Below are 13,415 nucleotides of genomic sequence, written 5' to 3' on the forward strand. Positions count from 1 at the left end.
CTCACACACACGCACACTCACGCCCGCAGGTTTGGTGAGACAGCTTTGCTTTCATTGGGCAGGCATCAGTGAACGTCCTTGGTACAGTCATTCCAGTCTGAGATGGCGCAGGGCGGGGCTGCTCGCCATGTGAGTTTGTTAGAAAAGGATTTGGACTCTATCCCACCCACAGTGTTCAGAAAAGCAGACAAGAAGGGGCTTGAACACCCCCTACTGTACCGCTTGCTCAGCCCATCTATGTCAGGAGCTTTGCAGGCAGCCCCAGAGCCCTGGGGGCTGTGGTGGCGACACTGGCAGAGGGCAGGCAGGGCTGCCAGTGCTCCGCCTGGTCTGGGACCGCCTGTGCGCAGCTCCCTGAGAGCTCAGGGACCACGTGGAGACTCTGATTGGTCTCTAGACCACACCTAGTCGGTGAGTGCAGCTGCTGCCTGAGAATCCCTCAGCTCTGCCTAGATCGCCCGAGTGCATACAAGCTACCCTCAGACACCAGACCAGAGAGGAAGCGAGAGCTGCCGGGGTGGCGGAGTCGAGGCAACTTTGCTGAGTGAGTGCAATGGGGAGAGGGAAGCTAGTGGCTGGCCCTGAGGGGAGTTCTGGGAAGGACAGCGGTGGAGGTAAAGAGTTGGTTTGTGTTGCTACCATCTGATTCTGTCTGTGGTGGAAGAACAGCAGGGCCGGAGCAGATGGACAAGCACAATGGGAAAGGAGAATAAGCCCAGGATCAAATTGATACCCACCTCTTGGCATTCCTGCAATCCCGGCTGGCCAGAAGGGCTAGCCTGCTGGACCGCAAAGCAAAGATCCTCAAACTATGCAGATTAACAAGACTTGGGGCCTGGGGAATTGCAGAGGGGCTGCAATGAGGGCCTGCTGCCTGCCCCTTACCCAATTGGGTCCCTCTCTTCCCCTCCCAAGCAGCGGACAGCTAGGACTGCAGCCTGAGAGATGGGGAAAGAAAGCTTTACTCCACCAGCCCATTAGCAGCACACACAGCATTAAAAATGCAGGAGGTGGATGGGAGGAGAGGGCTGGGGATGAAGACAAACGCAGCAGCTGGCGCTGGGAACGGCCAGGCTTCTCTCCTCCGAGCCCAGACCCAGAGTGGGGGCCCTAGAATGAGGAACTTTGGAGTTAAAAGAATTCTATAGTGTAAATGCAAAGAGAGCATCCAGATGGTTGTTATGGAGAAAATCAGCACTTTGGGCTTCTTTAGCCTCAGGAGAGTGTGTTTACTCTTTAGAGGGCCGGGGTCCCGCGTGTTATCCACACTGTCTAGAAAAGTGTCTGGCTCAGCAGCGCTTGTTCAGTATTCAGTGGAGGTTGGGCATGGGCAGGAAAGGACCTCTTTTTGCACTCAGGGTCTCTCGGGTGCCCCGCCCCGCAGGTCCCCGGGCTTCCCGCGCAAGGCGATGCCAGCCTCGTCCACCATCCACGTGCTGCAGTTGCTGCGGGAGCTGCTGGCCTTCGTGCTCCTTAGCTACACGGTGCTCATCGGGGCGTTGCTGCTGGCTGGCTGGACCACTTACTTCCTGGTGCTGAAGTGACAGCGCCCCGGCCCGGCTCCCCGCCCCTCCCATCCTCCTCACGCCAGGGCCTGGGCCGCTTCTCGAGGCGCGGCCCCGACCCGGGCCCCAGTCCAACCACCGGTCACGACGGCCGACTTTGCTGCGCCCACTCCACGCCCTCGGACCCAGGGCCGGCCGTGCCCCGCGCGGACGCCCCGGCGGTTGGGCACCGGGCACGGCCGTTAGAGCCGTTACTCTAAGCCCCGCCCCTCCTTCCCCAACTGTCCAATCCTGGCTGCTCCCTCGGCCGGGGGCGTGGTCATGGAGCCAGGCCCTCTTCGGCGGAGGCTACACCCCGCCTCCGGCTTACGAAAGTGACGTCACTTCCGGTGTGTACGCGAGGCGTCCTCCCGCCCCGGGATGGCGTCTCTGAGGAGTTGGCTGTCGCGGGGCGTAGCGTCCTTGTTTAGGTAGGGCTGCGGCCGTATAGGAGGGCTGGGCGGGAGGCGGGGAGGCCACGCAGAGAGTGCGGTAGCCGGGACCGCGGCGCTGGCCTTGCTGGCGCGCGCTTCCTTCCTCTGTCGTGCGGGCCGCGGCGTCCCTCTCCCCTCCGAAGTCTGAGGACGTCCCGCCTCTGCCCGGGCCAGAGGTCCCCGCCCCCTCGGCCGGGCCCGGGATTCACGGCTTTTCTGTTATTCCAGAAATAACAGCGACTTCCTCCAAACTCCGGCTGTCTCCTTGAGTCGACGAGCTCCCGCTGGCTCGTCGGAGTCCTTAGGGGAGAGTTGGGGGAGAGGCCCGGGCAGGCGGCGGATCGGTAGAGGAGGTTTCCCCTGAGGGCAGGAGGGGCCCCAAGAGCTAGTCCGTCTCCTAGCGGCTTCTGCGGGCTACAGATGGCGGGCGGGGACTATCAGAGAACCTTGCCTGAGTCCAGAGCTAAACCCTGCCTGCAGAAGCTTTTTTTTTTTTTGGCATCAGGCTTTTTAAAGCTTTGAGACCGCCCCTTAAACGTCCATGCCTGGTACCTGTTAAACTCCGAAACCTCGCGGCCAGCATTCCCGCGCGGCAGCGGTTCGCGGGAGCTCCGTTGCGGTTGTCTCTTTAGCGAGCCCAAGGTTTTGCGGTCCACCACGCTCCCCACGGAGCCCTGTCCTCTGGAAGGCCAGTCCTACACCTTCGTTTAGGTTCCTGCGTAGCCCCAGTTTGAGTTTCCAACCCCTGCAAATAAGTCGAAGAGACTTTTACAGATTGGTGGTTGTGCCTTATTAAATTCAACCTCTACATCTAGGTACAGACAGTGTGTACCTGTGGTGGCTAACTTCAAGAAGCGCCGTTTCTCAGAACTGATACGACCATGGCACAAAACGGTGGCAGTTGGATTTGGCGTAACCCTGTGTGCGATTCCTATTGCACAGGTAAAGTACTGTCGTGTCACTCGGTGTTTCTTAGGTCTTCTGTAGTATACCCTCTTTGAGTCTCAAGTGGGCAATGAATCATCAGACAAGCTCTCATAGTTTTTACCCAGTGCTTCCCCCCCACCTCCACACATGATGGTATATTTTCTACTGTACTAGCATCTTTTCAGGACTGAACAAACATTAATCCCATCTTTATTGCCCTTTTGGTAGAAACAGTGCGTCAAGTTGGTCAAATTGTATGAGGGAAGAGAGAAGAGTATATCAACAATACAGTCTTCCATTCAACAAAAATTTGTTGACTTTTTTAATTAAGCTTTTTAGGGTAACATTGGTTATTGACATTTTTTGTGTACTATATACCGAGAATATTAGAGCAAAACCAAGTTCCACTCTCAGGGAGAAAATCGACAAATATAAAATACCAGGTGATGATAAGTTATGCAGACAACAGGGTAAGTGAATAGGAAGTGCCGGGATGGAGCTGTTTTGTTTTAGATAGGGTGGTCAAGGAGGGCCACGCTGATAAAGTGACATTTAAGTAGAGGTTAGAATGAACTGAGAGACAGTGAGGCATGGTAATATTTTTGGGAAGAGCTTGCCAGGCACAAGGAACTTTGAAGTGCAAAGGCCTGGAAGCAGCGGTATGCATGATGTGTGCGATAAACAGCAGGGAGGTTAACGTTGCTGGAGTGGGATTGGGAAGAGAGAGCGTAATAGATGAGGCCAGAGAGTAGCCGAGGATCAGACTGTGTGTTCTGTACTTTGTGGGTCATTGTAAACCTTTGGATTCGATCCTGAAAAGGAAGCCATAGAGGATTTTAACATAAGATTATGATGATCTGACATAACTTTTTTTCTTTCAAAAAATATGGACTTTTAATGAATGGCAATACAATAGTCATTGTTTGTATTTGAGACTATTGTGTCAGGCTAGAAGAAATACATGTATTATAGAGAGTTCTTTAGCAACCTGATTGCAAAATGACATCCACATACTTCTCTTTCTTCAGTTATGCAAAGAAGTATATTTGTTTAATTGACTGGATCCTATTCCTGAAGACTTAAAAATGTAAAGTAGGAACATTTTAAAGAAATCTAAAAAATTCAATAAATGAAAAAATATTTCCATATTGGTTCTCTTAAATATGATAAAATCAAATTTTAAGCCTTATCAAATAATAACTTGTGGATTCTGCATAAACAATGTCAATTTCAATAATAGAGGTAATTTCGTAAAACCGATTTTGAAAATAGAGGTTTCTCACTGGCTGTGTGCCCCTCGGCATTTATTTTTTATTTCCATCCTCCCTACCGACTCCTGTTTGGCAACCATCAGCTTGTTCTCAAGGTCTGGGTCTTTTTTTGTTTTGTTTATTCATTTATTTTGCTTTTTTAGACTCCACATATAAGTGAGATCATATAGTATTTGATTTATATATCTTTTTCTGTCAGTACCATACTATTTTGATTATTGTAGCTTTATAGTATAGTTTGATACCAGTGAGTGTGATGCCTAATATTTTGTTAAGATTTGTCTATTTGGGGTCTTTTGTGGTTCCATATAAATTTTAGGACTAGTTGTTCTAAGAAGAATGCCATCGGTACTTTAATAGGGATTACATTGAATCTGTATACTACTTAAGGTAGTAAGGACATTTTGACAATATTAATCCTACCAAACCATGAGCACGGTATATCCTTCCATTTATTTGTATCTTGTTTGGTTTCTTCAATGTCTTATAGTTTTCAGAGTATAGGTCTTTCATCTCTTTGGTTAAATTTATTCTTAGGTATCTTATACTTTTTGATGCAATTGTAAATGGGTCTATTTTCTTAATTTCTTCTTCTGATCATTATTGGTGTATAGAAACGCAACGGATTTCTCTGTATTGATTCTGCATCCTGCTACTTTACTGAAGTCATTAATTCTGTTAGTTTTTTTTGTAGAGTCTTTAGGATTTTCTACATATAGTATTGTGTCATCTGCCAACATAACTTTTTAAAGGTTTGCTCTGTGGAACTAGGAAGACCAACAGGAGTCCAGGCGCGAGAAGACAATGAGCTTGGACTAGGTGGGCAGCAGTGGAGGGGAGGAGAAGTGGGCCAAATGTGGTCAGCAGGAGTCGCCGATAGATTTGATATGGAGTATATAACCTCCATTCCAGTGCTTTAAAAAGGCCTAAGCAACTGAAAGAATGGAGTTGCCATTTACTGGGATGGAGAGGAGTAGGAAAAATTTGAAAGGAGGAAAGCAAGAGTTCAGTTCTGGAAATGACAGGCCGAGGTGTTTAGTAGACATCTCTAGAACTGTCAAGTAGAGAGTTGATCTGAAGAGGTAATTTGTTTATTTTTTTATTTATTTATTTTGGAGGGAATCCATTTTTAAAAACCACTGGTTATATGCTTTATTGGGAAGAACTAAACAGGAAACCAACACACCCCTTTTTGGTATATATTCCTGATATTTTATCACACCAACAAGATTAATTCCATTTATCACCAGTATTTTCAGCATCTGGGTCAGTCATGAGCGCTCGCTCACCTTTTCACGTCTCGCTTCAACCCTCGTCTCTGCTCACTGATGAATCTTTAACCCTAAAGCCCTTGCTGGAACACCAGGCCCATTTTTAGGCACAATTAGGATGGTTTTCTTCCTCCAAAATATTTTTTGAGTTTGTCCTCAGTTCATATACTGTTCTTAAGCCCCATTTACCTCAGTTCTGGGCCACGTGACAGGAGCCTCTAGCGATTCTCCTGCAGCAACAGCAAGCAGTCCTGTTCTTCAGAACCTGCAGTGGCTCTCCATTCTGTGACAGAACAAAAATCCAAATAGCTGTCCCTGCACTCCGTCCCTAGCTAGTCACATCTCCTTGTGCCACCCACTCCACCTGGTCTAGATTCCCGAACATCCCCCGCACGCAACATCTGCGTTTCTTCTGACCCAGATGTCTGGCCGTTCTAATCCTAGTTGTCCTCAGACCCAAATCTCACCTCTCTTTAAAAATTTCCCTAGTCCCTGGCCAGCGAGCTCCCTTTCCAATCACATAGTGGCGTATATTTTGATATTTCCTGATAATCCATTTGGCACTGTCCTGCGTCAGTGCATATTAGAACTGTGGAGTGAGAAGATTTAGTTTGAGTTCTAGACGTGTGGCTTTTTGGTAAAGTTACACAACTACTAGGAGCTTCCGTTTCCTCATCGGTGAAAAAGAAGTGGTAACTACCTGGACCGTTGTGAGGAACTGCAAAACGTAGGGCCTTAGGAAGACGTAAGTTATCAGAACATGTCAAAATTAGCTTCTCATAATCAGAGCTAATGTTCTTTTCCTTTCTAGCCCCTCAGTGCACAGTATATAATGAATAATTATTTGATTGAATGAAATACAAATATGGTAAATAAAATTCTTGATTTGCTCATGTATCAAAGGTATTTCTTGACAGCTGTTTTCAACAGGCAGTGACTCTATGTATTTATCCTCTAAATAGCAAAAACAACACTAGATGATAGAGGGATTGGTTTCTTTGTTGGTCCTGATACAGTAAATGCTTTGCCGAGGAAGAAAAAGGCAGAATCATAGTTATAGTGGGTTTTTTTTTAATGTAATAGCTGAGGTCAGAGTGTAGAGTTCCCACCACCATGAAGACCATATTTGCTGATTCTGCTCGGAATTGCCCTCCCCCATCCACCATTTACTTGCTAAGATTCAGCTTAATCCTCAACTCTATAAAGGCTTTTCTAAGCCGTTCTCATCCAGCACAGAAGTGATTGCTCCCTACGTGGGCTCGTGTTGTAGCCTATACAGGCATCGGCCACAGCTCTCGTGGTACTTGACTGCATTAACTTTTCACGGTCTCTGTAAGCCCCAGTCTCTCCCGCTCCCTGTCTGAAATCTTTGAGGGTGGAGAATATATCTTGTCTTTACATCCCACGCATCTAATGGTAATGAATGAATCATGACTTCATGAAACTCGTTATAATTACTGGCCTTTTATATAAAGAGACTAAAGAATAAAAGTGGGTAAAAAGCATACTCTGGAATTATTTTCATTTTTTGTCTTAAATAGCCAAAATAAAGCCTATAAAGAAACAGCTGACACAAAGAAGCACAGTGCGGTTGCAGCATGAGAATTATGTGTTTCACTTGGCTGTCTGTGATGATGTTCTCAGCCCCAGCTTTAGAAGTTGAGTGAAAACATTTTTGTCTTTCAGAAACCAGAGCCTCATTCTCTTAGTAATGATGCATTAATGAAGAGGGCCGTGTCTCTGGTAACAGACAGCACCTCAACCTTTCTCTCTCAGACCACATATGCACTGATTGAAGCAATCACTGAATATACGAAGGTAAGTGTCTTGTTAAGTCTTGGTCATCTAGACCAGTGGCTAGCAAGCTGTGGCTCACAGACTGAGTCCAGTCTGATGCCTGCTCACTTGTTTATGTATTGCCTATGACTACTTTCATGAGCTTAATAATTGCAACAGAGACTATATGGGTTACAAAGCCTAAAATATTTATTCTTTATTTAAAAAGTTGGCTGAGTTCTTACCTAAATCACTCATTTTTAGACCTTTACCAGGAATGCTTTTTAAAAGAAGAATCTTAAATATAGCAGCCCAGTTTATCAGATAGGGGAACCAAGCTGATCCGGTTCAGTTAGGGGTGAAAGGGTCCAAAGTGTCCCAGCAGCGGCATGGTGGGGGCAGGGGGTGTGTGGCACCAGGGGCTTCTCTCTGAGACAGTTTGAAGACCACTGATCTGAGCTAATAGAGTATGTGGATAATCAAAATCATTTAACAGTCTCCTCTGTTTATTTTACCTTTTTCAGCAGCTCATTTCTCAGCCTTCTGAGTTCCCCTCTGCACTGTATTCCCTTTCTATGTCTGAATTTCACACACAAAAGTTGACGAATGGAGATACTGTCGTGGAATAATGTCCCTCGTACAGTAGTGCAGCGTCAGTGACGCAGACGGCTGAAGAGCCAGTTTGCTGTGATAGGACTTTATCTCGTTGAGGTGTAAGACTCACTAATCCTACCTGTTATGCCTCATTTATTTTACTCAGACTCATGTATTCTGTATTTGTAGGCTGTCTATACCTTAATTTCTCTGTACCGGCAATATACAAGTTTACTTGGGAAAATGAATTCACAGGAGGAAGATGAAGTGTGGCAGGTGATCATAGGAGCCAGAGTTGAGGTAAGCAAAAGTTATTAGGCATTTCTGTGTTAGTGCTTCTGCCTCATTGTGATGTCTAGTGTTGATTAAGGTGTCCAACCAGTAACTTCTCTAAATCTACCATTTTGAATAATCCATTTAAATGTGCTTATTAACCTCTTCCTGTTGTCTGACGCACTTTGTTTCATTTACAGATGACTTCAAAACAGCAGGAGTACTTGAGATTGGAAACCACGTGGATGACTGCGGTTGGTCTCTCAGAGATGGCAGCAGAAGCTGCCTACCACACTGGTAGGTTCAGGTTTTCACTGGGGGGCGCCACTTGAGTTTCCACTGGCTATGAAAGGAGGGATTTGTGTTAGGTGGTCTGCAGCCCAGTGTGGCTCTAACCTGGTGAGAAAAGATCCCCATTTATAATATATTAACCAGCATTTTGTTTGCACAACAGGAAAAAATAATGCCCTTATTGGCCGTTAGAAGCCAGGTTGTCAAAATCTAGAAAATGAAAAATAATAAAATGATAAAACTACAATCAATTGGAAAATGTGATTGCCACCAAATAAATTTTAAGCATTTTATTTTCTTATAACCCAGATATTTTATGAGTAGCTGTATTTGTCTATTTCAGGAACTTTTAATTTAACCTTCCATAGTTCCCTTAAAGTAGGACCTATTATTAACATTCCTACTTTACAGGTGAAGAAACTGGGGGACAGAGGGTCTAAGTAATTCACCCAGGATGCTGTGGCACAAGAAGCAAGCAGCCAGACTGGGACTTAGTAGCCAGGTAGATCAGATTCTGAAGCCTTTGCTCCCGGTAGCCAGGCTCCACCGTCTGCGTCTCCGTGCTCCAGAGCCGCAGATGCGGTTACGCTGTGCCCACGGTGCTTGTTGAACATCATTATCCATCCAGTGGGCTTGGGCAAAAATGGTTTTTTAAGTAAATGTATTTTGAGGAAAACTCTAGTTTAATGTCTTAACCTGACTGATCCCAAACAAGGTAGCTCACAGAAATTATAGCCTAGGATCAGCTCTTACTAAGAAACTGGTATGTTAAAAACACTTGTTTTCTGATTTCAGGGTATTAGACTCGGGACTTAAGCACCAAAGCTTAAAAAGCATACAAGAGATGTTTTTTTAAGTAAAAACAAAAAAGAATTTTTAGTTAACTAAAACCTAAGCAACGGGAGATTCTAAAAACAGGCCTGCCCTGGCGAATGGGACTGTCGTGGTGTGCAGGCAGCATTAACAGCCGCGGCACCGGAGGTGGGAGCAAGGGCTTCCAGGTGCCGTGAGCAGGGAGGTGGCTTGAGGTGCTGCAGCAGGAACGTCCCTGGGTAACCGTCACCACTCCCCTAGGCGGGCTCAGATCTAGCAGCAGAAAAGAGGGAGCGTAAGTGTGAGCATTATCTGAAAAAATAAGACATTTCCCAGAACTGGTTGAAAGGGCTCACGAAGGGTCTGAACAGAATTTTTTTCAATCATGGCCAAAAAGATTCAGAATGTAAAATATACATAGAAAAATCCTAAAAACTAAGAAAAATTAGATATACCTACAAAGGAAGTATAATCAGACATCAGTCTTATTATCAGTCAAAATCTAATAACCGAGAATTTTATATCTAGCCAAGTGTTAAAATGTGAGAATGAAAGATATTTTAAGACATATAAAGACTCAGGGTTTACCAAACACATTTGCTTTCTGGAAAAACCACTCTGTGAAGAAAAATTAGAAAGAAGCAACTGAGATACAAGAATAATGAACAAAATTTAGTAAAATTTGTCAGAAGTCCAGTATTAAACCAATTTTTAAATAATCAAATCAGTTTGAGAAAGAAGCGAAAGCGTGCTCAGCCCTCCGTACGGTGGGAGGAGACGCTGGCTTAGCACTAGACGTTGTGAGACAGCTATAAAAAGAATGGAGGGAGGGGACGAAGACGGGCAGGAAAGGTTGACTTTTCATTATCTCACCTGCAGCACCTGGTCTTCCCTGCTGGTCTCCCATCCAAGTACTCACCAGGCCCGACCCTGCTTAGCTCCCGAGATCAGACATCAGGCTTGTTCAGGGTGGCATGGTCATAGACCATGGACCATGGACCCAGGACCTTCAGCGTGTAAAGCAGACGTGCAACCACTACACTATGGAACCACGTCCCAGGCAGGAAAGATTTAACAGAACATAAACCCTGTTAGAAAATGCAAAGTAAAATAGAGGAACAAGTTCAAACAGTAATCACAATGAGAATATATTAAATTTACTATTGATACTTTTAGAGTGTGTTAAAAAAAATTCTAGCTGAAACTGTTTACAGAAGCACCCCGAAAAGAAAATGGTATAGGAAGGTTGGAAATTATAAAAATAAAAACTGAACCATTAACAAAAAGCTCCCCCTAAAAGCTGGCCTAGCAATGTCAGAACCAAAAGGATTCAAGGCAAAAGCATTAAAAGGTACAGAACAATTCATCAAGAAGATAGGAAATTTGTACCTAGTAAGGCAAAAACTAATAGAAGGGGAAATTAAACTTTATACACATTTCAGAGACTCACTGGTCAAGACCAAAAAAATTAAAGCTATAAAGGGTTGGAATGGAATGATTTTTCAACGTTTAACCTAATATATATATATACTGAATATAAAATTTGCTCGCTCCCCCCCAAAAATATTCTTTTCAGACACAAATAGAACATGTACAAAATTTGATAATGTGCCGGTGACAGAGACTCAGGCAAATTCCCTCACGCCGCTTCCCCACCAAAAATCAAAATGGAAATTTTAAAATATTTAGAACTGTGATGACAAAGGTACTATATAGCAGACCCAGGGAGTTGTAGACAAAGTAACTTTTAAGAGAAATTGATATCTTTAAAGGTATGTGTCATAAATACAGAGAGCAGCAGCCATGAATAATAGGTAATGCTCACTATACCAAGTACTAAAAATACTTTTAACCCAGTAACTGAGAAAAAGAGCAAAATAAATCCAGACAGTATAGAATAAATAAAAGGTAGAAGATGATTTAAAATAGTCAAAAGGGCAAAATCTGGTTCCTTGAAAAGAATGAAAAAATAAGATTTGGCAAGCACGACTTTTTAGAGAGCTACAATAACATCTGAAAGGGCTATTACAGATATTATGATCTTTATGAGAATCCCAAATTGACCCAAGAAGAATCCAGAAAAGACCAATAACCATAAAACCATAAAAGCTGAAATAGTATTCAAAGATTCTGTGCCCCAAAAGTGAACACTAGGCCCAAGCTGTTTAGTGGGAGAGTTTTATCAAATCTTTAAGAAACATAATTGCCGCATCATGAGACGTTGGCAGAGAAGACGAGGATGAGCCTCCTGATGTGATCCCGTGATTGTGTAAAGTCAGCCTCGGCCTGAGCCCAGGCCGGACGAGGCCAGCACCAGAACAGAAAACCATAGTTCAGGATCCCTGATAAAGACAGAAGTAAATCAAATAGTCATTTACCCTCAAAATACAATGATAATTCAACATTGGAAAAAAACAATTCCTTGAATTTTCTGCCTACAGTAAAGAACAAAAGCCACCCATGTAATCAAATCAATATATGCCCCCAAAAGCCTTCAGTGACATGTAGCACCCATTTATGATGTAAATCTAAGTACTATTATAAATAGAATTTCTTTAACATGATAAAGGTTAAGTAATCCTACTTAATAGTGAAATATGAGAAGTATTTTCATCAGGGTCAGAAATAAGAGATGGATGCCTGCTATGCTCCAACCTTTCAGCTTTATTCTGAAGGTTCTCAGTAATGCAATAAGATCGTCACATCTATAGATGAATTATATATGCAAATCAATATGATGAAATACACTAGCAGCAGGTAAAAGGAATGATAGAGCTCAAAAACATTTAAAGTCAAAATTGCAAAATACTTTCAACATATATGTAAATTTATAGTAAACATTTTTCTAAGCATTCCATATGTATGTGGTCACATTTTAAAAGAAAAAGGATGCCTTTTAAACTTCCAACAGAGGTTATATCTGAAGATTAGTTAGGGTGAGGAAAGAAACCTTTGACAATTTTATTAGTGATCTCTCACTAACATTTCAAAAAGACATGTACATATGTAGTTAAAAATTAAAAATTTAAATTCATAGAACATCTATATTAAGAGCTGTGTAGCTATAAAAATGGTTGTTGGAATTGCATTTAATAATTATAGCGATAGCTGCTCATAGCTGGGAAAAAAATGCTGGGATATTGACAAAGAATAAAACGAAGACCTGAATGTGGAGGTAGAAGGTTCTCTGCTCTGCAGAGAGAAGGCCAGCAGGGAGGGATGGGAAAGTAGCTCCAAGAGGGGCTCAGACGACAACCATGAGTCCCCAGGCTTTCCATGTGTCCCTTGGCACCTACCCTGTTTGCCTGCTCAGCTTAGTTGTCCCGTCTTTTCGCAGGAGCAGATCAGGCATCTGCGACCGCCAGGAACCACATTCAGCTGGTGAAATCGCAAGTGCAGGAGGTGCGCCAGCTGTCCCAGAAAGCAGAGACCAAGCTGGCGGAGGCGCAGACAGAAGAGCTCCGTCAGAAAACACAGGAGGAAGACGGGAGGGCCAAGTCAGAGGAGGCCTACCTGCGTGAGGATTAAGGGCCTGAGCCACTGCCCATGCCTGCCGCTCAGCCTGGGCTTGGCACAGCTTTCTCTGCCAGGAGAAGGGGAGGCCGGCCCTGCCCTGGCCCAACCGGGCCACAGGCCTTACTCCTCCCTTTGCTGGACCTGATTCTCCTCCAGGGTACACCCTTTTTAACTCCTCCCAGTACAGTTGCCTCACCTACAACCTTTTCACCTCCCACGCAGGGCAGCCTGGCCAGAGGGGTCCCTTTTTTGTCATGCCCACAAGTTCAGTAGCTGTTTTAACATCAGTTTCCAATCTTATTGACCTTTCAAATAGGATTTAGTATTTGCTCTCTCCATAGGGATGTGAGTTTTGGGGAGAGGGAAGCCTGTCCTGTTTGTAAGATTTCTTTGTGTTTCTTATACCTTCTGTGACCTGGCCCCACTGCCCTGTAAGCAGAGCTCAGGCCAAGGAGCCAAATCCATTATTCTAAGGGACTGAATCCACGGCGTTTCCTGCTTCTCTCAGCAGGACTTAATCCTACATGCGCTGCTCGCGTCCTTTCCAGTTTCTCTATTGTATCTGAATGAGAATAATTTTTTTGAATTTAAAAAAAAAATGTGTGTCTCCTGGGGGCCCGTGCAGCCTCCCACCTTCATTCACTCCCTCCCCCCCAGACTGGCAGAGCCCCAAGAGGCTCCAGTAGTCCCCCAGGGGGTTCTGGC

The 13,415-nt window shown here is 44.6% G+C and overlaps 1 protein-coding gene across 1 annotated transcript; it reads left to right on the forward strand.

Annotated features, from left to right (window-relative positions):
* Nucleotides 1-1,820: 1,820 nt before the first annotated feature.
* DIABLO (diablo IAP-binding mitochondrial protein) lies at nt 1,821-13,324 on the forward strand. Its single transcript, XM_039879368.1, has 6 exons — nt 1,821-1,975; nt 2,794-2,920; nt 7,134-7,265; nt 8,007-8,117; nt 8,291-8,387; nt 12,532-13,324. The coding sequence occupies exons 1-6, from the start codon at nt 1,926-1,928 to the stop codon at nt 12,720-12,722; spliced, it is 708 nt and encodes a 235-aa protein (XP_039735302.1). The 5' UTR covers nt 1,821-1,925; the 3' UTR covers nt 12,723-13,324.
* The last annotated feature ends 91 nt before the right edge of the window (nt 13,325-13,415 follow it).

The sequence above is a fragment of the Pteropus medius genome, unplaced genomic scaffold (assembly GCF_902729225.1).
Source record: "Pteropus medius unplaced genomic scaffold, Ma_sr-lr_union100, whole genome shotgun sequence".
Taxonomy (NCBI): domain Eukaryota; kingdom Metazoa; phylum Chordata; class Mammalia; order Chiroptera; family Pteropodidae; genus Pteropus; species Pteropus medius.